A 25,569-nucleotide genomic window follows, 5' to 3' on the forward strand; every position below is an offset into this window, starting at 1 on the left:
CTCGGATATGGATGAAAATTCATTATTGATCAATGTGCCAAGGAAAAACCTTACGGCGTTTGATTCTGCGAGAATCACCCCCTCGATGACACACCCTACTATCCATGGCATACAACAGTAACAGGCGGTTTCGAGCAGGAAAATCAAGAAACTGATATTTAAAAAATGAGCAGCTGCTAATTCATTTTAAAAATGTCCAATAAAGGTACCATCACTACCATACAGTAAGATCTTCAGCTGTAAAATTTGTGCTACTCATCATTATTGAGGACTTAACTGCACAATAAATAACTTACATGATTCCATTCCAATTCTAACAATCTCCTGTGGAGTACAGTTTGAGTTCTCATGAACTTGAAGTTGAAGTTGAAGTTGAGCATTAGTGAGCTGTAGTAGACTAGGTCTATTCAATGCTCACATCGAGCCGGACTAGGAAATGAGCCATAAGGTCAGTTGTGGCGTGAGGATGCAGGTTTGGCAGCCCTGTGTTGGTCTAGTCTTCGTTTGAACATGTTTGTAGAAGTAGCCTCCACCACATCTCTAGGCAATCCATTCCAGTCATTAACTACTCTGTTTGAAAAGAACTTCAGCCTGTATAGATGACTTGATCTGCCTTTTTTCAGCTTCAGATGATGCCCTCTCGTGCGGTCTTCGTGGTCGACTTCAAAGAACTGATCACTGTCCACCTTAACCTTCCCTGTCAGGAGCTTGTATGTTTCAATGAGGTCGCCTCGACGCAGTCTGTCTTCTACGCTAAGAAGTCCAAGACTGCGGAGGCGCTCTGGGTAGGGTGTGCTCCTTAAAGAGAGAGAGAGAGAGAGAGAGATTTCTATATTTGCAGACTCGAGGTCCAATAAAAAAGGTACATGTAAGTAAAAGATCACTGATCAGTGATCGGCTATATGCTATATATTTGCAAACAATGCAGTGGACCAGGTCTGTCGAATTGACGACAAAAAGCGAAGATCCCCATGAAATAGGGATGCGATGATGCCATTGCGTGATTGTTAAAGGTTTTACAAGCTTTGTCGCCCTCCTTTGAACTTGTTCCAGCAGCTTGATGTCCTTTGCAGTGTACGGGCCAACAGCCTGCATACCATATTCAAGATGTGGGCGGACGTAGGTGGTGAACAGAGGTTTGAAGTTGTCGAGATCCAGTCTATCAAATGCTTGCTTTAGCATACGTAGGGCCGACATACCCTTAGAAGCAGCTTTCTGGCAGTGGACTGATGGCTTCAAGTTGTTTGTGATGTAAACTCCTAGGTCCTTCTCCAGGGTACTGACTTGTAGTTTTTTACTGGTTGTGCCATCTGACATGAAGTAGTCTACACTTGGATTGTTCGAGCCACAGTGCATCACTTTACATTTTGCCTCATTGAATCTCAAAAGCCAGTCCTGAGACCATTTCTGCAGAAGTGATATGTCTTGTTGGAGAGTCTCAGCGTCCTGTTTTGCTTGAATAGGCCTGTATATCTTGGCGTCGTCCGCAAACATTTTCATGTTGCTGCGCACAAGATCTGGCAGCTCATTGACAAACATGATGAACAGGACTGGTCCCAACACTGACCCTTGGGGGACCCCACTGATGACTGAACACCATTCAGAGTGATCTGTCCCTACCACCACTCGTTGTCTTCTGTTTGTCAAAAATGCACTAATCCAAGACAATACATTTCCCTTGATACCATATCCGTAGAGTTTCTTCATCAGTCGCTTGTGGGGTACACTGTCAAATGCTTTTTGATAGTCCAGGTACAATATATCCACACCTCGTCCTTCATCAATAGCTTTCGTCCAGTGTTCGAGGGCCTCCAGCAGGTTGGTCTGACAAGACCTCTTGGATACAAAACCATGTTGTTGTTGGCTCAGGAGGTTGTTTCTCTCGAGATGAGCTGTCACACTCCTTTTAATCAACCTTTCCATCACTTTTCCAACTTGGCTGGTCAAGCTTACAGGTCTGTAGTTCCCTGGTTTATTTCTGTTACCTTTCTTGTGGATTGGGACAATATTAGCATCCTTCCAATCTTGTGGTAATTGGCCTTCTTGAAGTGACTTTGTGAATAACTTGTAAAGAGGTCGAGTTAGCTGCTCTGCACACCTCTTCAACACAATGCTGGGGATACCATCAGGACCAGGTGCTTTTTGTTCACATAAGTTGACAAGTTCGTTTCTGATTGATTCAGTAGTCATCTCAATGTCTGTGATGGCTGCCTCAGGTTGCACGCGCTCCTCGAAGTCTGGTAGAGGAGTATCACCCTCTTTCACAAAAACAGATTTGAAGAAATCTTGCAGGGCTTCAGCAGTTTCTTGATCATTTGAGGTCAAGCTTGTACCATTTTCAACTGCATGTATAGCTGGTTTGACCTTCTGCTGGCTCCTGATGTACTTGTATAATTGTTTTGGATTTTGCTTGACTGTTCTGTTGTTACTTGTTAGTTGTTACCCTCTAAAAATGTTCATAAAAATCACGAAATACCTACCTAGCTGTAGTTTGATTGGGATTTCTAATTAAAGCAATACCATAGCATTACCTACTGAGAATTAAACTAATTTACCTATAACTTATAAGCTGGCAAGCATTGCTCGGTCATCCCAATCCAAATCACATTGCCCAATTCTGTTGATGAATAATGCAGGTGAAAAAGAAAAACAAATGAGATAGTAATTGCAATTTCAATTCAAATTCGCAAACAACTAGCTGTAGCAGCTTAGCAAGTCACATGGCAAGTCACAGTCAGGAAAGGGCTGAAATTGAAATGAAAATATGAATGAATGCTGAAATGCTTCATGTACTAAATAAATGACCTCTGACGTATCAAAATACACGTATGACAAATTTTTACATACTTTATGGAAGTACTTACACAACTTGACCCAACTTTTATCTGTCAAAAAGCGATGAACCGGATGAACCGACCGGTTTATATAGCCTTGAACCGACCCAACAATAATGATAAGGTACGACCGGTAAGACGAAAGCAAAACAAAACAACGAAAACAATTATGAACCAGAAACGAAACATTTGCGCAGAGTTAGCTACCAATCAAAAGAAGAAAGCTGCTACTAATTAAAAAATCGTCGTATATTTCGTGCTGCATGCAAATAAAGTCAAGTGCGAAAATAATAATCACATTATTTGCCCTTCTCAGTCCCTCACATTCATTTCAATTCATCATACCCCGTTTTCAGTTTCCTAAAAAGTGAAATAGTCCCAAAATTCAAAGTTCAATACTTGCTCGCCGATTGAGGATTTGATTATAAAATGTCCCAGTGAAATGCCCGTACTGAGGAGCCTGAGGAGAAACTAGACAGGCACAGTAGGTACTACAATTTTGTTTTGCATATCATTCAGCGTCCGTTATTTATATTATTTCATTGTTATTTTAACAAATATTAAATATTTTTTTACGGGTTCACCACCAAAACCGGCATCTCCATTCCTGATGTTCATCCCGAGAACAGGCAGAACTCGCTGCATCCCCTTACCATACCACTGATCCCCGAGGCGAAGACATTGGTTCCCATTTTTTGAAATGTAAGAAAGTTGGTTCTAGAAACGTCAACGCATACGCACAGATAGGAATATATTCCACACACCTCGTTGACATTTGTACATTTCATCGGGGCAAACAATCACTCGTTATACTAACATCGTACAGCAAACACCACTGGATATAATTTCACACGTGACAAACATGCGTTCAACAGTCATGATGACAAAATCCTAACCATAGTACTGCAAATATACACTTTACTTCTAAATGGTATGTATGGGCGCAACTTATCTCCCCAATCGGTACACACTGGCCTATTTACTCCTCTTAAACGGTAATCAAACTCCATCTGAAAGCACACAACCCACGGCTGATGGAATACATACACACCGCAGCAGTCATCACACAGCGATACCAAGAATACCTCGCATTCATGCATTATAGTATAGGATAGGCTAAATGTTACACGGCAAACAACCGGCAAATCCCGCCCGTCCTCTGTACGAACCACGACGGCCCACTGGGCCAGAGCTCAAGTCCATGCAGCCACTCTTGTGACTGAGACCAATCTGAAGGGGTAATCAGTCACTACCCACAAGCTGCAAACGAACTTCATCACAGCCAGCCACCGGACCAGACGTCTCGGCGGCGCCTTCGACCGTCAAGAAGACAGCCGAGAGTCCCCTCCTCCTCCCCCCAGCCACTCTCCCCACCCCGTGTTCGCTTCTCCGACTGTAATCTCTCGCCAGCTTCGAAAGTTCTGACAGAGATCACACCACGGTCGTTAAGTCCCGATATCCATCTCTCTCACATCATTCTTCACCGTCGCGACGTTCAGCTTCCACGACCGTATGCGCCGTGACGTTGGTCCGCCTGCGCCGTGACGTTGGTCCGTCTGCACCGTAACGTCCGCCTTCACCATGACGTTGGTCCGTCTGCGCCGTGACGGTGTCCGTCTACGTCTGCTCGCCGGGTTCGGGCGGCGCCAGCTCTCCCAGCGTCGAGTCGGCGCACACCCAGGCGATGCCCCACTTCAGGTTGGTCAGCATGTACTTGAGCGCCTTGGTCCAGTGCTCCTCCGAGTTGAGCTGGATCCTGGGCACAGAGACGGCGGTGTTGGTGAGAGCGAAGTCAGTCACACTCCCCCCGACCTCAGTATGGCACAGTCGCGATTGTCATAGAGCATGGACGATGTATGGTTGGTCAGAAGTGATTAAATACGCAGGCACGCACCTATCCATCATAATTCAACCGATGACCAGCGATAGTTGCTGAGCTCAGTCTACCGCCTCCAGGCACAATATACCGAAATTCATGCCACCATTCAAGCCCTAAACCTACTGTATTCAATGGGTGGCGCTTTCTCGGACACCCTGTACTTACTTGACAGAGTATGCGGTGCCCGCCTGAGGATCCTCGATTTTCCCCTTTGAAACTCTGTACGGCAGACGGAACTTTGCATCGCCGGATTCTATTTTCTCCTGTGCACAAGGAGTAGAACGTCAAAGCTGGCCACATTTCGTCAAAAATCAAACTCAACGACAATTAGCCTTCATGGGTGCGACCTGCGACAACCGGAGCCTGACCTGCAGCTCCTGCAGACACTCGAGGAAGGCCACCATGGCGGCGTCAAACTTGGGGTTCCAGATGAACTTGAACCCGCCGGCGCCGTACAGCGGCAGCTCGCGGCCATCCGCCAGCACCTGAGCATGGGGAAAAGAGAATGGGACCGTCACGACACGGAGATACGATACTGATTTCTAAAAGGAGTCGTTCTGGCGCGAGGTTGGGTGTAGTTGATTCAATTCTATCAACAGTGTGGAGAATGTCCAACGACCCCGCCCCATGTCGAAAAGCGTACTGCTACGTTTACATCCGTATCATAAATCAAATCGTTATTAAAAATGTTACGCATGCTTCAATCAATGCAGTATCAGTAAGCGCGTTCAATCATGAACAAGTTCAGTCTCCTATTGATCAGTCTACCGATAGCTCACCTGCACATAAGAGTGGTTTCCGAAAGGCACGATCTTGTACTTTGAGAACTGGAGTCCGATCTTGCGCGCGAGTGCGGTGAGCAGGAGGGCGGTCTGTCCCCAGGCAGCGTTAATCTCCCACCAGTCGACGGGAACGCTGGGCAGGCGGCCCAGCCTGGAATCGGAAAATATCTAGTCAATGCGACTTTGTCACAATAGCGGTAGTAGCATGTTCGATGAGGGTCATCAAGACGCAACAAACTGGACGCCTATAGCCAAAACCGACAGATAAGTCGTTGTAAAGCCCGGAATGCAAACACAACTTATGTCATTCCACCTAGTTTAATCGATTGTTGAGGGTGAAAATTCCACACGCAAATATAACGTTGCAAAAAGTGTCAAAATACCGAATCACAAAGCTGAGAAAGCATGCCTTCCGCGCACCGGAAGTTGTTGATGGTGCCGAAGTGGCCACTGTGCCAGATGTGGAACGTGGCGTTGAAGACGTTCGTCTTCTTCAGCTTCTCCAGTTGCCGAGTGGTGTAGTCCAAGCGGTTGGACAAACTGCAGGAAATATATTCAATAATTCGCCAAGTAGACGACCGACGAAATATTGGAATCGAGGCGAGCCCATATGCGGGCCAGATGCGTAATATGGGCCAATTGTTATTGACATTTGCAGCTCAAAGACGAAAAAAGACTAAGCGTTTCCTGATCTAGACTAATTAAATTTACCTACCACCATAAATCTACCAAAACCACGACCAATTATCAGGTTTATGGACTATGCCTTGTCTGCAGTATGTGATCTATGCAAAGTTACTCCCTCGCTGCCCGCCCTACCTGCGATAGTCCTCGTCTGCAACGATGAGCTGTTTGCGGTATGTGCAGAACTCCCTCCAGAACTGCTCCTCCTCCTGTTCGAGCCGCTCCTTCTCCTTGTCCTGCTGCTCCAGCTCGTGCTGCAGCTGCTGCTCCTCCTGTTTGAGGGTGCGCAGCTCACCGAGCAGCTGCTGCTCCTCGGTGGCCAGCTGTGGACAGACAGCGGTGGTGAGCTCCAGTGCGGTCAGGTTGGCCGGCTCGGAGGGGAGAGGGAGACGAGGAGACCGGATAGGGGGCACACAGGCTATGGAAACTAATTCACCCTACAGACGAGAGTAACATAGGCTAGCTTGGTATAGGACGGCGAGTAAACACAAAGCCTGACCACACTCAAAGGCTGTCCAGCAGGAAAGACAACAGGCAGCAGACAGGAAACAAAGCTGTCGTCGACATTAGATAACTGCTTCCTTTGTAAGTCTGTGACTGTGACTTACAAAAGAAGGACTTAAGTCTGAGTCTTACGAGTCTTAGCTAACGTGACGAATATGCCCCTCCCCCGCACCAGCGGACGCAGCGTGCGCACCTTGGCCAGCTCGGCGTCCAGCGCTGCCTCGCCGTCATCTGCCGGCGGCTCGCGCCTCAGCTTCTGCACGAACTCGCGGTAGAGGGCGGCCTCCTTGCGGACGGTGACCAGCTCCTCCTCGAGGCCGTCCGTCACCAGGTCGGTGCACTCCTCGCACATCGGGTGGTCCACCTCGGTACTCGTGGACAGCATGTCGAACAGAGTGGCCGCCATCTGACGACAAAACAGACCGCAGTGGGGCCATCTAAAGTTCGATGCCACGAACTGCTATATTGTTTGAAGATCATGTTAAGTACAAGATTTATCAAAACTAGTACAAGAAGACGTATTACATTCTCACGATATTCTTTGCTATTTGACGGAAGTCGTCCGTGCCAGAACGATGCCTTCGACGATATTTTGATCTTAAGTGATAAAGAAATTTGCTTACAACCAAGTTGACGGGTCCCACCTATCGATGTAGGCTGTTAAACGATGACGGTGCTTTATAAAACAATGCTTCATTTACCCCGCGTTCGATGTCTCTCGGACGGCGAAGGTTCTACGTCGTCCGGCCAATCAAGTTCCATAACCGCAGCCGAGCCCCCGCTAACCTTGAACGGGATTGGCCGGACGACGTAGAATCTTCGCCGTCCGAGGAGATCGAACGCGGGGTTAATAAGGAGCCTCAAAAGTGACGCTTCTCTAACATGACAATGACCTTATGCGGCAGACTGGATTTAGGGGCAGACTGTCACTGACCTTGACCTTGTGCGACAGGTGTCCGGAGGGGGTGACGCCCGGGTCGGAGAGCACCGTGAAGCCGGTGGAGTCGGCGCCGCCGCCGGCGGCCGGGTTCGAGCCGCAGCTCTCGGTCCATCGCACCGGCGGCACCACCTTGTCGAAGGAGCCCGCCCCGGAGCCCAGGTCCGACTCGGTCGCCGGGTAGATGGGCACTGCGGAGGGAGCTTATCGGTTATAACTAGCTAAAACTGTATACTTGGGGCTATTATACAGTAATGAAAGAGAGTGAGACTGATTAACTCGTTGTTCTAACAAAAAACGTGCATCACACCAAGACACGTCACGTAGGTACGAAAATATGCCTAGTCTGCTAAAACAAAGCAGAGTTCGACGAAACCTCGGAGTGTAGGCAGACAAGTCTTCCACTACCTCTGTCAAGTGTGTAGTTATTACCGACAGTAATCACGGGTAGTGATTCGGGCACTGTGCGCGCACATTACGCGCCCACAGAAGTGGCGAGTCACCGTGCGGGCACAGAAAGATCGAAATCGATACGGGAAAAGATGAAGGGTTCGGACTGGCCCCAACGTATCGATAAACGGTCGGTAAAAGATCGAAGATCGACAATAGGGCTGAATGACTGATAATGGGCGGATAAGATCGAATATCGAAACTGACGCCAAAAAGTTTATTTCTGAGCAGGGTTGGATGGGAACTAACAATGTCACATTTAATAATTTTTATTAAGTTAATTGGGTTTGTACAAGTTGTGCCAGTTTTGAATAAAAATGCATGCAACATGAGCAATGTGCATGCCCAAAATTCACTCAGGCACCCTTGTTCAGGCAAGAGTGCACATTCAGATGGGCAAACATTCTCAGACAGAAGTTCTGAGAATGTTTGCACATCTGAATGTGCACTATTGACTGGACATGGGTGCCCAAGTGAACTTTGGGCATGCACATTGCACATTGCTCATGTTGTGTGCATTTTTTTTCAAAACTGGCACAACTTGTTCAAACCCAATTAACTTAATACCAGTATAGCGCCTTTTGGGGCGACTAACGGAGCGAGCGAGGGGGTGAGTCTTGCACGTGCGAAATTTCGAGGGGGTACCTCCAACTGACTTGTGCACGGCACCCTACTGACCGGTCTCTAGCGATGTGCCAAATTTGAGCACAATCGGCCCAGCCGTTCTCGAGATCTGGGAGCGGCACCCTGCACGTGCGCACGTGCAAAATGGGTCCCAACTGACTTGTGCACGGCACCCTACTAACTGGTCCCTAACCATGTACCAAATTTGAGCGCCATCCGTCCAGCCGTTCTCGAGATCTGGAAACGACCCCTGCACGTGCGCACGTGCAGCAGCACCCCAACTCTGGCACATGGATATGCAGTGCCTAGTAAGTGCCTACCTACATGCCAACTTTCAGCGCAATCGGCCAAGTAGTTACCGAGATATTGCAACAATTACAAAACGGACACCTCTTCGTTTTGCACGTGGCACGTGCATAAGGGGTCACCCACATGCATCAGGAATAGTCCAATACTTGGTAGAAGGAATGAAGCTACCCTACAAAAATTACCGCGTGTAAATCGGTCAAGTGGTTGCTGAGATATAAGCCTCGCAAAAGCGTGACCACGGCCGGCCGGCCGGCCGGCCGGCCGGCCGGCCGGCCGGCCGGCCGGCCGCTCATACTCAGAAATTTCCGTTAATCTAAGGAAAGACTACGCTCGCTTCGCTCGCTCCGTAAAAAATCATAATCATCTGAGTCAGAAAATGACATAATATCCAGTCTTGCTTTCCCTTATCAAACAAATTATCACTTCCTTCATCAAACAATGTGGATGAAGGCATATGCATTCAACAACAGTACTTGGAGTTTAGGCTGAGCTCATGAGATTGTTATTTGTTACTATACCAGCAAGCAGGGATGCGGAGCCGTGGAAATTTCAGACTGCTCCGGCTCCGGCTCCGGCTCCGGAGAAAAAAATCGGCTCCGGCTCCGGCTCCGGCTCCGGGTTAAATGTTATGGTGGCTCCGGCTCCGGCTCCGGCTCCGAGTAAAATGGTCCGGCTCCGGCGGCTCCGGCTCCGACTCAGTACATCTCCTATGCAATCAATTAAATACGGGTGGAATAAAAATTGGATTGGTACACGTAGCTTCTGTATTTACATAACAACTAACAACTAAGGCTATTTTTCTCAACAGCACATGCAATCAGCGAACAGGGTATATAAGCACGTGGCGAAATGTTATGACTATACGGCCGCGTTACTCTTTGCCATGACCGGCTCACCGCGTCCCCGCGCAAACGCACCTCGGAGAGAACTGGCAGAACAAAGGACTAGAAAGCATTGGAAAGGACATTGGAAACGCAGTCGCCGCGAATCGGAGTTCACTGAACCATCGTAAGCTGACACCCGTCTCGGCTGCATTGGGGGGTGGGGGTGGGGGGGGGGGCACTGGCGGATCCAGGCTTGCGTTTTGGGGGGGGCCAACTCATGCAGGAGCCAAACCTAGGGTACCCCCAAATCCTGTTTTCTCATCGGATTTAGGCCACTTATTTTTCGTCACAGCCCTGACACTATGAATATTTTTTTTTTACTAAAAATAAAAATATATAAATGGTAGCCCACCCGACCCATGCCTTTATATTACTTTGCAAACACTTACCATTGCTTTTGTCGACCAGTTAACCCGCTTCGAGTCAGTGCTTGGGTCCCTTTGCGGGCCGGGAGGTGGTAAAACACCCCCTGTCTAACTCGGCTCCTGGGCCACGCACTGATTGAACTATGTTTCATTATCGTTTGGGGGAGGGGGCAAACGGGCCACTTTAGGCCTCTGGGAAGGGGGCATGACCCTCAATGCCCCCTCCCTGGATCCGCCAGTGTAAGAGACCATTGGAGCTGCAGTTGGGTACCTCAGACGTCAGGGTACGCCCTCAGATGTATAGGACTCGAGTGGAGACCTCTTATGCTATAGTGGACTGAAAGGACCCAAAGGAGCCCGTCTAGGGCTCCCGGAGATAGACGTGGGCCCTCAGGAGCCCGCCAGAGCCCCCAATAAGGGATAAGTGAGGGATACCAAGTGCCTGCAATTGCATATTGCATAAGCCATAACGTATCAGTGGCAGATCCAAGGGGGGCCACATGAGTCATGACCCCCTTGGTGCCCGGGGGCACCACAGGCCTGTCAGGGGCACCACCGACCTAGCAGGGGCACCGGGCACCACCAGCCCGCCAGGGGCACCACAGGCCTAGCAAGGGCACCACGGGCCTGTGAGGGGCCCCGCAGGCTTGTCAGGGGCACCCCAGGTCTGTCAGGGACACCAGAGACCTGCCAGGGGCACCACCGGCCTCGCAGGGGCACCATGGGTCTGTCAGGGGCACCAGAGGCCTAGCAGGGGTACCATAGGCCTTACAGGGGCACCACCGGCCTTGCAGGGGCACCTTGGGCCTGTCAGGGGCACCATAGTCCTGTCAGGGCCCAGGGGCACCAGCGGCCTAGCAGGGGTATCACAGGCCTGCCAGGGGCACCACCGGTCTAGCAGGGACACCACCGGCCTCGCAGGGGCACCATGGGCCTGTCAGAGGCCCCACCGGCCTCGCAGGGGCACCACCGGCCTCGCAGGCATCACGGCATCACGCAGGGGCACCTTGGGCCTGTCGGGGGCATCACGGGTCTGTTGGGGGCACTTTAGGCTTGTCAGGGGCATCACAGTCCTGTCAGGTCCCAGGGGCATCAGCAGCCTAGCAGGGGCACCCTAGGCCCGCCAGAGGCACCACAGGCCTGCCAGGGTCCAGGGGCACCACGGGCCTGCTGTCAGGGGCACCTCAGGCTCCCGTGCCCCCCCCCCCCCTGGATCCGCCAGTGATGCCACACCACGCGAAACACCGCCAACTACCAGCTGCCGCGCCATAAACACGTGCCAACCAGTCTTTTTTTGAAGGTGGCAACTCCGCTCGCGCAACTTTTGACTGACCCTCACTGCTACCATATTGCCTCCATATTATGCTGTGGAAAGCTTTTCTTCACCAAGTGGCTAAAAACCTCCATCAAGGTGTATTTTCTTAGCAATTTTTCTGACGTTTTGGGGGGGGCCAAACAGGCCACTTTAGGCCTTTGGGGGGGGCCATGGCCCTAAATGCCCCCCCCTGGATCCGCCAGTGGGGGGGGGGTGGGGGTAGGGTGGGGTGGGAAGAGACGGTGTTGGGAGTCGCAGTCCACTGCACTGGCTTCAAAACAATGGCCGTCACCTAATGACCGGTCCTCATGTTCTGGGGATGCAATAGACGTGGGGGGGGGGGGAGGAGCAGACAGGAAGTTGATTGCGTACTGTGGGATGCTGGGGATATTCGGCTTTTTTCATTCACTTGATGGCCCATGACGTACTATTGGTCTCAAGATAAGGGCCCAGGCGACCTGTAGTTTTGATGCAGTGAATACCCTTACCCTCGCCATAACTCGGGCCGAGTGCACCTCTCCTACCAGCCAGCGCCACCCCCACTCGAGTTGTGGCGAGGGTGAGGGTATTCACCGCATCAAAACTACAGGTCGCCTTGGCCCTTATCTTGAGACCAATAGTACCATATGTTTTACTGCCTTTTACTGTCAAACCAAACTACATAGGTCAATTATTTTTTTTCCTCTTCAAAAAATAAAAAGGAGCCGGAGTCGCCCCCTTTTTTGGCGGCTCCGGCTCCGGCTCCGGCTCCGGGCTATATTGTTTCACGGCTCCGGCTCCGGCTCCGGCTCCGGGCAAAATATGCCGGCTCCGGCGGCTCCGGCTCCGACTCCGGCTCCGCATCCCTGCCAGCAAGAAAATTAGGAGTTAAGGAACTTACATGATAGCTCAGCCAGTGTATGCTCATTGGGATTGAGTATTGTGTCATCCAGTCTCACAGGCATGGAGCACCTCTGGCAGATGAAACTGACACTGGTTTGACGCTCCATCCTCCCAGCCACCACGTATGATTACAGACAGAAAATGGGCTGCCAATAACCTGAAATGGTGGCAGAGGGTCAGTTTTTTCATTTCTTTTGTCAATTCAAATAGCACTCACACTCGTACATTGTGCGTATGACGTACTGGTACACCCAACACAAGTACCCATGTTACTTCTGCCATAAGTTTCTTTGCAGTCCACAGCACCAGATTGATTCGGTCCAACTAAACCCCAAGGCCCTATATACCCTAAACCCTTACTGTCATCTGATCCATTGTTGTATGATTTTACTTCACAGAATGGTGCAGAAAGTCGAGTAAGGTGTTCATGTTTATAGCCCCCTGAAAATTGTAGCATACCACAAGTCACAACCTACATAAAAATACACACCCGTCATTCTCAGTCCTCAGATGTTTTGGTGTAATATTAAAGGCCTTACCTAAAAGCGTGGGAAGCTTAATTCCAAAAATTTGACATTATTCGACATGAAAACCACAATTTCCAAATCACAACACACTACTCCCAATGTTTACCGGACACGCCTAAGAGCTGGACTTTTTGATGACGTCTTCGGGTGACGTCATGTCGTGTGTGACGTTTCGTGAGCAGGTAAGGAAAAGTCACCACCGCTGGCGAACATTGGTGCGGTAAATGGCAAACACAAATGCTGCGCAGAAAAGACAAATGTGTACAGACAACATTCGTTCGGACGACAATGTCAAGGCGAATCAAGAAGCTCTTCATGCGATTGTTAGTTATCTGTCGTGCTACTTTAGTATGATTGTTATTAGCAGTTGATTTGTGAAATGTATTATCAAAATCAATGTTTATTGAACGCAGATTCAGTTTATTTTCAGAAGTACCTTGGTACCCTTACACTTCACTCATCTCAAGCTGTTCAAACACCCTTGACAAAGTCGATTAAGATGAAACGTTGGGTATAATTTACACTGTGTTTTCTCTGCATTATTAACATATTCATCATATATACAATATAAGGGCCACATGCTTTTTACAGGGAGACATGTCAGACAGCCCAGTAGGATGAGGCTTCGTCAAGCGTCATTTTTAGCAAAGCTTTTCTTGCTTAAAATCCATTCTGCAAAACATGGCAGGGCTTACTTTTGGCTTACACTTGACTCCCAGCTGTTGTGTCTTTGCTATGCGATGTTAAACATATAAAACATCTTACTATTCATGTATGCGCCATGACTCATGTAATCTTTTCACAGCCAAGACGCTCCTAAGGTACTGGGAATGTGGAGAGTGTAGCAGCATCTGCAGCACCGATGGTCGGATGCGACGGCTGCGATAAATGGTACCACTTCCGTTGTGCGGGACTGACTAAGGAGCCAGGTAAGCGCAAATGTTTTCTGTCTCATTATTTTTGTTGCAGCTATAGTGATCAATGAAATATTTTCCGAACTGTTCAGCCAAACATGTATTTCAAACAATCTGCTTCCCAACCAAGGGCGTCGCCACAGGGGGGGGGGGACGGAGGGGATCTCGTCCCCTCCACCTTTTAAAATTTTAACATTACGCCTATGGCGTTGCATGGAAAGAATCGACTTGAAATGGTCCTCATCCCCTCCAAAATGGTCAATGTCCCCTCCAGTCGTCGTACCGTGGCGTCGCCCCTGTTCCCAACTACACAAATTTAGTCAAACAATGTGCCAATGTGGAATTTTCAGGTTCAGTTGAATGCAATAGGAACAATGATAATTGTAGATTACGTATACCTGCAAGAGAGGAAAACAGAATACATTGTATTGCTTGTCCTTCACCGATACTGTTATTTTTCCATTTCTAGAAACACCGACATGGCGATGCAGGTGGTACTGCCTGGTGAGGCCGCGTTCTCCGGAATCGCCTGCAGACGAAGTCACCTGGCGTCCATCTGCACATCACTTGCAGCAGTGAGGCCTGCTGACAGCGTCTGGCAATGTCGGCAACGTGCCAGCCAGCTATCTGGAGTCCTGCTCACCGCAGGTCGCCGACAGGAGGGGCGACGCATCGTCTCCGAGGTCGCCTCAGCAGCAGTGAGACCCCACTGGCCGTCTTCTTAGGCTTCAACTAGATTGCGAACAAACTATGCTGAGACAACGCCCATGACGTGTGATCGGGTACCGCTACCGCACTGCGTGCCTGTGCCCGCCGTGAGCCGCTAGTGCATGGGTTCGACCATGAGAATATGTGTTTATGTTGCTTTTACTATTGTTTATACGTTGAAGTGACGAATTGTTTATTTTTCGCAAGCCTCCGCTGTCCGGTCGCCTGCAGCTCCATGCAACGCCAGCTGTACTGTTGTTTTAATGTTGTCTCTCCGCTCAGCTGTACTGTTGCCTCTCCGCTCCGCTCATAACAACCTATGCTGAGACAACGCCCATGACGTGTGATCCGGTACCGCTACCGCACTGCGTGCCTGTGCCCGCCGTGAGCCGCTAGTGCATGGGTTCGACCATGAGAATCTGTGTTTATGTTTTTTTTATCCTATTGTTTACACGTTGAAGTGACGAATTGTTTATTTTTCGCAAGCCTCCGCTGTCCAGTTGCCTGCAGCTCCATGCAACGCCAGCTGTACTGTTGTTTTAATGTTGTCTCTCCGCTCAGCTGTACTGTTGCCTCTCCGCTCATATATGACACCCTCTATATGAATGGCACTACTGATTGTCACACCCACTGCCCGTATTGTCCGTAGTGGTGTCTACGCCCATGTTAATACAGCGTGCAGAATCCAGATTCTATTGAGGAGAGTTGAGCCAAGTCACCATAGGCTCGGGAAGAGAGCAACGTGGAGGCCCACTGCCCCTTCCCCGGCCCCCACTGGGGGCGCCAGCCACTCCAACTTTTGACTGGATGTCAAGAGCGTCGCCACGAGGGGAACGAGTCGCCGGCCAGCCAAGGTAGCCAACGGCGTGTGAAGGTTGCCTGACCTCCAGGAAACTGAGATGGCACCAACGGAGGTTTTGTTAAGTAGGCGACCAAAATTCGAGCGGCAGCAACCTGGGCACCTTCACAGATAGCAGTGCCGCGTATCAGGGCGCCTTCGACGTTGAGATGGGCGCCGATCATCAGGACGCCGGGGGAATATGACCCAATATCCCCCGTAAATATGTGCCTCGGAAGGGAGACCCAACCATAAAACTGAAAGCTCGCCGTATTTTATCCACTATTTTTCGAGCAGGTCCATAGATTTCCGTCCTCAAAAGTGCGGGGATATTCCCCAGTGTTTGAGTTGGATGGGACTATAGTGGCGTTTACACCGACAGGAGATTCCCATTGCCGGCTGTGGGAAACTACTGTCGGTGTAAACGCCATTCATATTTCCTGCGTCACCCCTGTGGGGACGCCCTTACTCCATGGTGCTGAGCTTATCAATTTGGATGCCAATGGAATCAAAATCTTATCGATCGATGAAGAACTAAATTACCCCGACCCGGAGAGCGTCTTTGGAATCAAAACAGTAACACATGACGCAAGACTTCAGGCAAATAAATCCTTCTTGTCTGAAATAAAACATTTGTGTATTGATAAGCACGTTTTATAAGCAATGGGAGCAAGATTCTCCATGTATTTGGTTCAAGTGATAATTTAGTAGCAGATACTTACCGTCGCATTTCGTTATTTTTAATTAATAATTTATATTGTCAGACTTAGCGACATGTCTCTTCACTCAACAATAATTACAAAAGTGAAAAGGAAATGATAAATTGCTTATATTTTGGTGAAACTAAAAATTAATTCAGCACACATTTTTTTTACAGCGTTGAAGTCCAGCTCCAAAGGACAGCTGACGATCGTAGCCGAGCAGGCTGTTTGGTACTTCTTCACTACTTCTTAGAAGTACCCGTTAGTACCGATCATGTCTCACATAATAAGCTATTGGAACAAAAATATCCATGTTCTTCTAACTATTCTCCTTTCAGACTTTAAATAAATACTTTTGAAATGTATTTACTAAATAATTTCACAAAAACGGCTTGAAATTTTACAACGTAAAAATACTTATTCCAATTTCCACCACGAAACCACCACTATATTACTTGCTTACAGAACCGTGCGCACAGTGCGCGCAGTTTTATCGTGACGTCAGAGGGTGCTTCCTCAGTGGCGCCCCCTGGCGGGGAACGCGTGCAAAAAGTCCAGCTCTTAGGCATGTCCTGTTTACCGTTTCATGCAGTTTCATGCACTTTACTCATAGCTCTCAAGTCATTGGAGAAGAAATCAATGACGTCATTCTTTTATAAAGCAATCGAAGGCTTCTATTGAAAATTTCAACTTGCTAGAGAGTCAGTAGCACTCTCTTAATTTTTGTCGTCATCATTTTATTGATCGATTACTTGAAGGCTTACATGAGAATAGACAAATGCGACAATTCGCTTATTTGTCAAGTGTTGTCAAGCTAGAGAAAACTGTTTGATAATAAATTCCAAGGTCCTATATACTACTATTTCTTGGAATTTCTGAGGGATTTGTTGAATGCTGGACTGTAAGTACAATAGGGGTTTTGATAGTAAAAAATGGCCTTTCACCTTATTTCTATGCCTGTCACCTCAAACTGTGCTACTTTGACTTCCTCAACAATTGTCATTATTCTATTTTGTTCACTGTCTCAGTCTCCCTTCACCTTGGAATCATAATAATAACAAACCAAATTATTACAAATGCATTCAAATATATTCAAAAAGACACACAAAGCTTTCGGTTCATGGAACCTTGATCACTGTGCAAATGAGTATACCAATCGCTGTAACCGTCTAAAAATTCTTTGAAATTAATCAGCCGCGTGTTTTCTTCTTCTGCTGGTCTACCACCGATTTTGCTGCCATTGACGACCATGTGATAAATCCGCTCCTACTGTTAAACGTATCACGTGTGATGATGTGGGCTGCTTCCAGGACCTTCCTTGTACCTTTCTTTATATTGTTTTCTAATATCTTCGTGCCGTCCCAGTCAGGTAAGTGGTTATACTTTTCTATATGCAGTACTATTGCATTTGATGTTCGGTGAAATTTTACATCGCTTCTGTGTTCCTTCAAACGAACTTCCACCCCTCTTCCCGTCTCCCCAACGTACGTTCTTTGGCACCCTTTGCATGGTATTTCGTAAACTACACTTTTTTCATCACTGGTATCTTTTTTGGTTTCATGGTGCTTGACTAAATCTTGAGTTTTCTTTCCTGTTACTGTAGCTACTTTGATATCTGACTTTTCAAGTGCTCTTACTATGATATCAATATTTTTCGAATTTGGGACCGAAATCCATCTCTTTCTTTTGTTGGCTTTTCTTCTCGTGTCATCTTCGTGTGCTTTGTTCGCACGTTGTTCGTCTCTTCTGTTGGCATCGTCGCCGTTTGCTTGGTTCGCGCGTCGTTCGTGTCTTCTGTCGGTCTCATCTCCGTGTGCTTGGTTCGTACGTTGTTCGAGTCTTCTGTTGGTGTCATCGTTTTGCGCTTGGTTCGTTTCTTGTTCGTTTCTTCTGTTTTGTTCGTTTCTTCGATTTTTGATTTTTTCGGCTTTTTCTTTTTGTTTGATTAAAAATCCTCTGGGATATTTCAGTTTTTCGAACGAAGTATAAATATGATTGAACTCTTCCTGAATGAATTCATCGCTGCAGATTCTTAGCGCTCTGAGAAAGAAACCGATAACTATTCCGCTTTTCGTCCTTTGACTGTGTGCTGAGTAAAAGTGCACATAATCCTCTTTGTTTGTCGGTTTTCTGTGGACTTTGAATTTGAAGCCTGAGGCTGATTTTACGATGCATGTATCTAAAAACGCCATCTTTTCTTCTTGTTCTTCTTCAACTGTAAATTGTATGTTTGGATGAACAGCATTCAGTTTGTTCAGTGTTTCAGAAATGTCAGTTTCTTTCGGAATGATTGCTAGTACGTCGTCTACGTATCTTAAGCCAAGTAGAGTCGTCACCAATAATTTTGAGAAAATGCTCTTCTTCGAGTACTTCCATAAAAAGACATGCTGCTACTGGGCTTAATGGGGACCCCATTGCAAGCCCACTGTGTTGGGCGTATTCATTTCCTTTGTATGAGAAGCAGTTGAATTTCATGCATATTTTGACAAAGTTCTAGGTAGTCGTTTTTCGGAAGAGGTAGTTCGTCGTCGGCCATGCGTTCGACTACTTTTCCTATCGCCTCTAATGCATCGTCAACTGGGACGTTTGTAAATAAAGACTTAACGTCAAAACTTGCTACCTTTTTGTCACTTACATCTGTCACTTCACTAATTTTGTCCATCATCTCCGACGTGTTCTTGATGTGGGTGTCACTTATGGAACCAAGAGATCTAGAAAGAGGTTTGGCTAGCACTTTGGCTAGCCTGTGAGGTGCGCTTCCGATTCCAGACGTTATAGGTCGCATCGGCATCCCTTCTTTGTGGACTTTTGGTAAGCCTTTCATTTTGGGTAGAGTTGGCGCTTCTTCGAGTAAATGGTACAGTTTCTTTCCTCGTTCTGATTTTTTAAGGATTTTTCTCACATTTTTGTTGAAACTTTCTCCTTGGGTTTTGCCGTGCCCTGGTTTCATCTTTCTGTAGCTTGTTTCATCATCGAGCATTTCTCCCATTTTCTCGTCGTACTTTTTCGTGTCCATGATTATTATTCCCCCTCCTTTGTCCGCTTGTGTCACAACTATGTTTTTATCATTAGCCAACTCTTTCAAGGCTTTCATGTACCTTCTTGGTAAATAGCTTGGCTCATTGTCTGCTATTTTGACATGGTCAAATAGCAGACAATGACGGATTTATCACATGGTCGTCAATGGCAGCAAAATCGGTGGTAGACCAGCAGAAGAAGAAAACACGCGGCTGATTAATTTCAAAGAATTTTTAGACGGTTACAGCGATTGGTATACTCATTTGCACAGTGATCAAGGTTCCATGAACCGAAAGCTTTGTGTGTCTTTTTGAATATATTTGAATGCATTTGTAATAATTTGGTTTATTATTTACATCATCATCCAACCTGTCATCGATACTCAACAATAATAATAACATTTATAATAGAAATAATAATAATAATTCATGGTACGTGATTTGGATGAATTTGTCTGCCCGTCTAATTTACAGGTTAATAAGCCTGTCTCGCAGTCTAGCTAGCTCTATTCCTGAGCATGGCACTTCAATTTCTTCAACTCCACCTATGCACAGCTGAAAGTGTGTAATTTACTTGAAGCATAAGTCTATTAAATGATGCCCTGTGAGGGTGAGTAGGTAGTAACTTACTGGGTACCTTAAACTACCTACCTACCTACCTACCTACCTACCTACACAGTATACTGACTTATTTTATTATGGTGTTAACATAGGAAATGGCAATGCTTTTTTCTTTTGCTTATGGTAGTCTAGTGAATAATGGCTGTCATGAAAATTATACCAATGCTGCTGTGAAGCAAAGAAGTGTAGCCAACTGCTACACTCTAATTGTCATTAAATATATTTATTAGTGAAGGTCAAGGTGCAGACTTCAGCAAAAGGAGCAAATATATTATTTTATTGTTGCCAAAATGGTCATGCCCACCTAGCCTAGAGAGCTTTGGTCACCAACACCTGTCATCTGTGCCAGCCAGAAGCCAAGCCAGCTATACATCTCACAGTTTGGAGCCAAGACCTTGGACTGTGTTCCATTAACTCAGATCCTGCTGCAGGAGGACGTCTGCGGTCGTCTGTAGCACCACCATGAGTCGCCTAGTCACGTTTGACGCGACCAACACGCTGATCCGGCTGCGCTATTCGCCGGGGGATTACTACGCGGCGGTGGCCGGCCGGCACGGACTCGTGGTCTCGGCGCCCGAGGCCGACCGCTCGTTCCGGCACCACTTCCGCACACTGCTGGCGGAGGAGCCCAACTTCGGGCGCGGCCTGGCCGGCGGCTGGCGCCGCTGGTGGACCACGCTGGTGGGCCGAGTGCTGACGGACGCCAGCGCGGCGCCGCCGAGCTCCGAGACGGCCGGCGCCGTGGCCGACCGCCTCCTGGCCGACTACGCCGGCGTGGAGTGCTGGCGCACGGCCGAGGGGGCCGTGCCACTGCTGGAGCGACTGGCCGCGCGCGACATCCGACTCGGCGTCGTGTCCAACTTCGACCCGCGCCTGCACCGGTTGCTGGAACGGTTCGAGCTGAGCCAGTACTTTGACTTTGTGATCGCGTCGTACGAGCATCCGTTCTGCAAGCCCGACCAGCGGATTTTCGAGCTGGCGCGACGCTCGGCGGGTGCTGACCGCTGCACGCACGTGGGTGACAGTGTGAGACTGGACTACGAGGCTGCGCGTGCCGCCGGCTGGGAGGCGGTTCTGGTGGGGTCGGTGCCGCCAGAGGCGGGGGTCGATCCGGCGCACCTGTGTCCCCGGCTGGCCGATCTAGAGAAATACCTGAAGTTCTGAACTGATAGCGACGAACGGAACTTTCCGTGAAACGACTGAGCATGCTGCTGATAGATAGGACAAAACTGGGGTAAACGCGCTGGGATCGCTAAATCGCTAAGCTTATGTGCTTTTAACATGTAGTGGACATAATTCTGTTAAGTTGTTTGTCGTTTTACGGTACCTACTACGAATGATGGATGGTATACACCGGCCTATACTGGTGTTTCATGGCAATAAGCGGTGACGGGTAGATAAAAATGTTAATGCCGCAGGCCAGCAGAGACGTAGATTGTGTGTGCGATGAGGTGCATAATGCGGACGTGGTAGATTTATGCCGAAAGATAAAGGAAGCGCTGACATATTACGGGTCTAACTGCACATGAAATGTGTTAGATGGAACAACAAGAAGGCATTTATATTGCAATGTGACTTTAAAGTCTGTACATGCCTGGTCCGTCCAAGATGATAATAGCGATAAGTGATAACTTTACTAAAAGGGTTCTGGTCGCGCGTCGCAAGCTGCTGGATAGCTCTAATGGTGGCTGGTGCAATGCCTATCTGGTGATGATGCGATGCAATGCAAATTATATTGCATGTTTTAAGGTCAATACACCAATTATTGACTCTTCTTTGGGTGTCGCATGACAATGGACAACGGAAATATCTACGAATTCCACTTCGTAGTGAAATTGCGGGGTTGTGCTGGCTGGTTAGGGTGAAAATACGCGCATAGGAGCCAAAAGTGAAAACAATGCGCTCCGATCAGAACGGGGAAAACGACCCACAGATTGACGGCGGCTCACATTAATCTTGGCTTTGATAATCCATGTCACTGGAATTCCACTGACCAGGGCCGACACGATACCGAGTCCCTCCACCGACAGACAGTCGAAAACAATCAGACTACTGGTAGTTTAAACTACCAGTAGTCTGATTGTTTTCGCAAACCAGGTGCAAGGGCATCACTGCTCGCAATTTATACAGACAAGGGCACAAGGTCTCTTGACTTCCCCGACCCCAGCCACCCAGAAAGATCACACTACGAACTTTGACATTTTCCCCCGTTTCCTCTGCCACATATGCTTCCCTGACATGTGTGCCTCCGTTTCAGGTCTGATTATCTCCCGGTCTCCCCGCTGAATGGATGGAGGACGGCGCTGACGACTCGGCTCTACTGGAGCTGGAGAGGAAGGACTGGCAGAAGGCTCAGCGGCGGCTGCTCACGGTACGTCCCCGCACGGAACAAAGGACGAGACGAACTATACCGTGTGCATTGCGCAAATGATTTCGGGTGCGCGCTTTGTCACGAGATCATGCGGTGCACGCCATCATGAAGTTTGCGATAAAATGTCCATTTGTTTATGTCTGTAAATACGATTACGTTGGTATGGGAAATGAGGCAAAATCGCACGAGGTGTCCTTTGAAATGGGTAGTGCACGCCATCATGAAGTTTGCGATAAAATGTCCATTTGTTTATGTCTGTAAATACGATTACGTTGGTATGGGAAATGAGGCAAAATCGCACGAGGTGTCCTTTGAAATGGGTAGTACTGCGATAAAATAACAGCTGAAATACCGCTTCACGCTTGCCAATCGTCTTTGTTTTGTCTCTCCTCTTACCTACTTAATCGTCAGCATGTGAGCTATAAATGACTTGTCACCCTCCTGCGGATATTGTAACTGACGTGCCACTCGGGCTCTTCTGTAGGACGCCTACAGGGAGGGCCGCTCGGACGGCGAGGAGTCCAACCTGCAGCAGCACTTTGACGTCGGCTACAAGGACGGTCTGGAACGGGTCTGGCCGATCGCGCAGCTCAGAGGGCGGCTTTGGTGAGTCTGCTGCGACTTTTGCTGCTGCCTCGGGAGGTTGACCGGTGGAGATCACCTGCTTGAAAGCTGGCCATGTTTCAAGCAATTTGCCATGAGGGGTCCTTGAGCACAATTACCTATATAATGTGAATGATGGGTACTAAACTGTTATTTTACGAACTAATTGTGCCTCATTTTTTAATATGATGCTTGCCTTCACCGTAGCTGACACATCTCTGACCGCTTGTAAGTGGCATTCATCACTGTCATACGTTCTGATCGTGTCCCTCGTCTATCTGTCGCCAGTGCTGCGATCGCGGTATCTCACCTGCGCGAAGACCGCCCCGAGCTCACCGAACAGGCCGGGGAGAGCGTCTCTCAGCTTACCGAACTCGAGCGGAAACTAGGAGTCCAGCGGCGCTGCGGAGAGGAAGACCAGGCGGACATAGCGCGTCTGCTCTCCGCCGGCGAGGTGGCGCTCGCGCGGCTAGTGGGACCGCGGGCTGAACCAGAGGGTGACGCAGTTGCAGAACTATGAGTGCTGAGGCTGCTGAGCGCGCGGTGAGGGCCGGGGAGTGGCCGGAGGCGGAGCATCATCTGGCGGAGCTGACCGCCGGTCTCCGCGCCGACCCGGACTGTCTGTCCGCGGAGGGACTCGGTATTGTGTCGGCACTGGTCAGGCTGGCGGAGGCAGAGGACGCGGCCGTAGTATCGGCTCAGACGGAGGCGCTACGCTGCCTGAGGAACGCGGCCGCCGTGTCTGCGGAGCACCGGCAGCGACTGGCCGCCGACAGGGAGCTGATTGGATACCTGGCCGCGCTGCTGCGCCGGCCGCGCGACTCTGAACCGCGGCTGGTGGCGGCCCGCTGCGCCGTCCAGCTCCTGGGGAACATGGTGTCAGCCGGCCAGTCGGCACAGACCGCCGTCTGGGAGGCTCTTCAGGATCAGATCCTCGAGCTTCTCTCGACAAACGACGAGAAACTACCTGCGTATGCCGCCACGTTGATGTTCAACACGGTCAAGGGTAACGGAGAGGTGCGCGCGAGTCTGCAGGCGCGGCCCGACTTCGGCTCGCTGGTCTCCATGCTGCTGATGCTGGTGACACTAGACTCGGAGTTCGCGCTGTTCTGCGTGGAGGAGCTGTGCGCCGCCGACTTTGTGTCCGTGTACCGTGCCGTGTCGGAGGTGCACTATGCGGTTCTCCTGGACCTGGTTCTGGTGGCGTGCGAGGCCGGCCGGCTGCAGCTGCCCGCCGAGGCTGCCACCTTCCTCTCTGAGCGGTTCCTGACGCGCTCTCAGTCGCCGGTGGCGGCCGCCGATCCGATCGAGATGAAGAAGATCCTGGAGCTGCTGGGGGTGCTGTCGGCGGAGGACCGGCTCAGGCCGGTGCTGCAGAAGGACGACGTCCTGCTGGAGGCGGTGGTGCGCATCCTGCGCGAGGTCCACGAACTCAGCAAGGAGGAGGGCACGGCGTTCAGCACGCTGGGGAAGCTGGCCGAATTGGAACGCACCGGCGCCGCCGAGGAGCTGAGCGCCGAGCCGACGTTCGGCCTGAAGGCGCAGCTGGTGCGCCTGCTGGGGAACCTGGTGTGGCGGCGGCCGTCCGCGCAGCACGCGGCGCGCCGCTGCCGGGCCATCCCCGTGGTCCTCGAGTGCTGTAACCTGGACGCGCGCAATCCGCTGCTGCAGCAGTGGGCCGTGGTGGCCGTGCGAAACCTGTGCGAACTGTGCCCCGAGAACCAGCGCGAGATCAGCGAGCTGAAGATGGAGAGCGTGGCGCCGGCGGCCGCCGAGGAGCTGCGCAGGATGGGGATGACTACCGTGACCGAGGCGGGCCGGATCCGCGTGCAGTCGGTCCCGCCCGGACAGTGAACGGGCCGCTGTGGGGGCTCAGCTCTGGCAGCTCGGTGATAGGCGAGTGGTACGGGTCGGTGGCGGAGTCGGTGATGTGCAACCTGCGATAGCGATACTACTCCCGGTGTTACCGTCGTTTGCATTCGTTCGCGGGACGCCATTTGACACTGCTTCTTGTAGCTCACTTTGAGCTTGTGAGCTGTGATACGCTGCCAATTCGACAAATGACGAAATGGTGTTCTTTATCACCACCAGTTACCTCGTTCCCAGCATTCAAAGATCTAACATGCAATACAGTTTCAGGTGATATGGATTATGCGCCAGATGTCTGGATGCGGTTTCTACAGATGGCCGGAGTCTACATAGGGGCGTTCTTAAGTAGCTATTTGTGTTTACCATGGGACCGCCCTTCGATAGTCAGTAGCTGCGTCAGACCGGTATTTCAACAGCTTTGAGATGCAGGGCTTGGCTTTAATATGGAAAGAAATCCGTTCGGCACCACTTAGCTACACAAACGGAGAATCTCACAGAACGCGAAAGGACTTGGCAATGGGTTCGGAAAACTCGCGCATCACGTTTGAGCTTGCATCAGTTTTGGTTGAGTTCCGCCCATAGTTTCACTGGCACGCTTCTTATACGGCCCTGCACTGCACTTTACCAGGACCGGGGATTCCCAGCGCGGGAAGTCCCTTGGAAGTCCCCAAGTCCCCAGGAAAATCCTACGCTCCACGCAACACTGAGGTTTTCCCTTTTCGGATCGTTTCTGCTGCGGCTTTAGAGATGCTGATATATTACGTCATAATTTTGTATAAAATGTTCGCTTTTGAAGTCGCTGTTTATATCATAGAAGATTTTTTTATCAAAATACCATGAGAATACCTAAACAATTATACATTCTGAAATATTGATAATGTTTTCAAATTGTCCCAAATGTTTCAAACTGAATGTGTGCACTTATTTTCAATTGGTTGAAAGACGACCAGT

General features: G+C 49.4%; 4 protein-coding genes across 5 annotated transcripts in view; 2 read left to right on the plus strand and 2 right to left on the minus strand.

Annotated features, from left to right (window-relative positions):
• LOC122369895 (tyrosine-protein phosphatase non-receptor type 14-like) overlaps positions 1–2,967 on the minus strand; it is a 52,488-nt gene extending 49,521 nt beyond the window's left edge. The window contains exon 1 of one of the 2 annotated variants that reach the window (XM_043345005.1): positions 2,865–2,967. The gene's annotated coding sequence lies outside the window, so the exon portion shown is untranslated. The remainder of the gene's footprint in view (positions 1–2,864) is intronic. The other variant, XM_043345004.1, reaches the window with a different exon arrangement.
• Positions 2,968–3,568: 601 nt separating this feature from the next.
• LOC122369896 (beclin-1-like protein) lies at positions 3,569–13,142 on the minus strand. The gene is made up of 10 exons (XM_043345006.1): positions 12,989–13,142; positions 12,448–12,606; positions 7,618–7,811; positions 6,877–7,089; positions 6,315–6,502; positions 5,916–6,035; positions 5,493–5,646; positions 5,082–5,198; positions 4,879–4,976; positions 3,569–4,590 (listed from the first exon to the last, which is right to left on the minus strand). The coding sequence occupies exons 2-10, from the start codon at positions 12,554–12,556 to the stop codon at positions 4,452–4,454; spliced, it is 1,332 nt and encodes a 443-aa protein (XP_043200941.1). The 5' UTR covers positions 12,557–12,606; positions 12,989–13,142; the 3' UTR covers positions 3,569–4,451.
• Positions 13,143–16,628: 3,486 nt separating this feature from the next.
• On the plus strand, positions 16,629–24,899 carry LOC122369888 (ataxin-10-like). The gene is made up of 4 exons (XM_043344996.1): positions 16,629–17,038; positions 22,033–22,146; positions 22,631–22,752; positions 23,038–24,899. Exon 4 carries the CDS (start codon positions 23,266–23,268, stop codon positions 24,601–24,603), a length of 1,338 nt encoding a protein of 445 aa, XP_043200931.1. The 5' UTR covers positions 16,629–17,038; positions 22,033–22,146; positions 22,631–22,752; positions 23,038–23,265; the 3' UTR covers positions 24,604–24,899.
• Positions 20,238–20,939, plus strand: LOC122369883 (rhythmically expressed gene 2 protein-like). Its single transcript, XM_043344989.1, has one exon. It carries the CDS (start codon positions 20,238–20,240, stop codon positions 20,937–20,939), a length of 702 nt encoding a protein of 233 aa, XP_043200924.1.
• Positions 24,900–25,569: the final 670 nt, after the last annotated feature.

Source organism: Amphibalanus amphitrite, unplaced genomic scaffold (genome assembly GCF_019059575.1).
Source record: "Amphibalanus amphitrite isolate SeventyFive unplaced genomic scaffold, NRLGWU_Aamphi_draft 001082F_arrow, whole genome shotgun sequence".
Classification (NCBI taxonomy): domain Eukaryota; kingdom Metazoa; phylum Arthropoda; class Thecostraca; order Balanomorpha; family Balanidae; genus Amphibalanus; species Amphibalanus amphitrite.

What these genes read in the sequence shown, in the direction of transcription:
- LOC122369883 (XM_043344989.1), top strand. Translation starts at nt 20,238, where the DNA reads ATGAGTCGCCTAGTCACGTTTGACGCGACCAACACGCTGATCCGGCTG.
- LOC122369888 (XM_043344996.1), top strand. Translation starts at nt 23,266, where the DNA reads ATGAGTGCTGAGGCTGCTGAGCGCGCGGTGAGGGCCGGGGAGTGGCCG.
- LOC122369896 (XM_043345006.1), bottom strand. Translation starts at nt 12,556, where the DNA reads ATGGAGCGTCAAACCAGTGTCAGTTTCATCTGCCAGAGGTGCTCCATG. An exon ending in TACACTGGCTGAGCTATCAT is followed by an intron (nt 7,812 to 12,447) that starts GTAAGTTCCTTA and finishes CTCCCTCCGCAG; the next exon opens with TGCCCATCTACCCGGCGACC. An exon ending in GGCACCATCAACAACTTCCG is followed by an intron (nt 5,647 to 5,915) that starts GTGCGCGGAAGG and finishes TTCCGATTCCAG; the next exon opens with GCTGGGCCGCCTGCCCAGCG.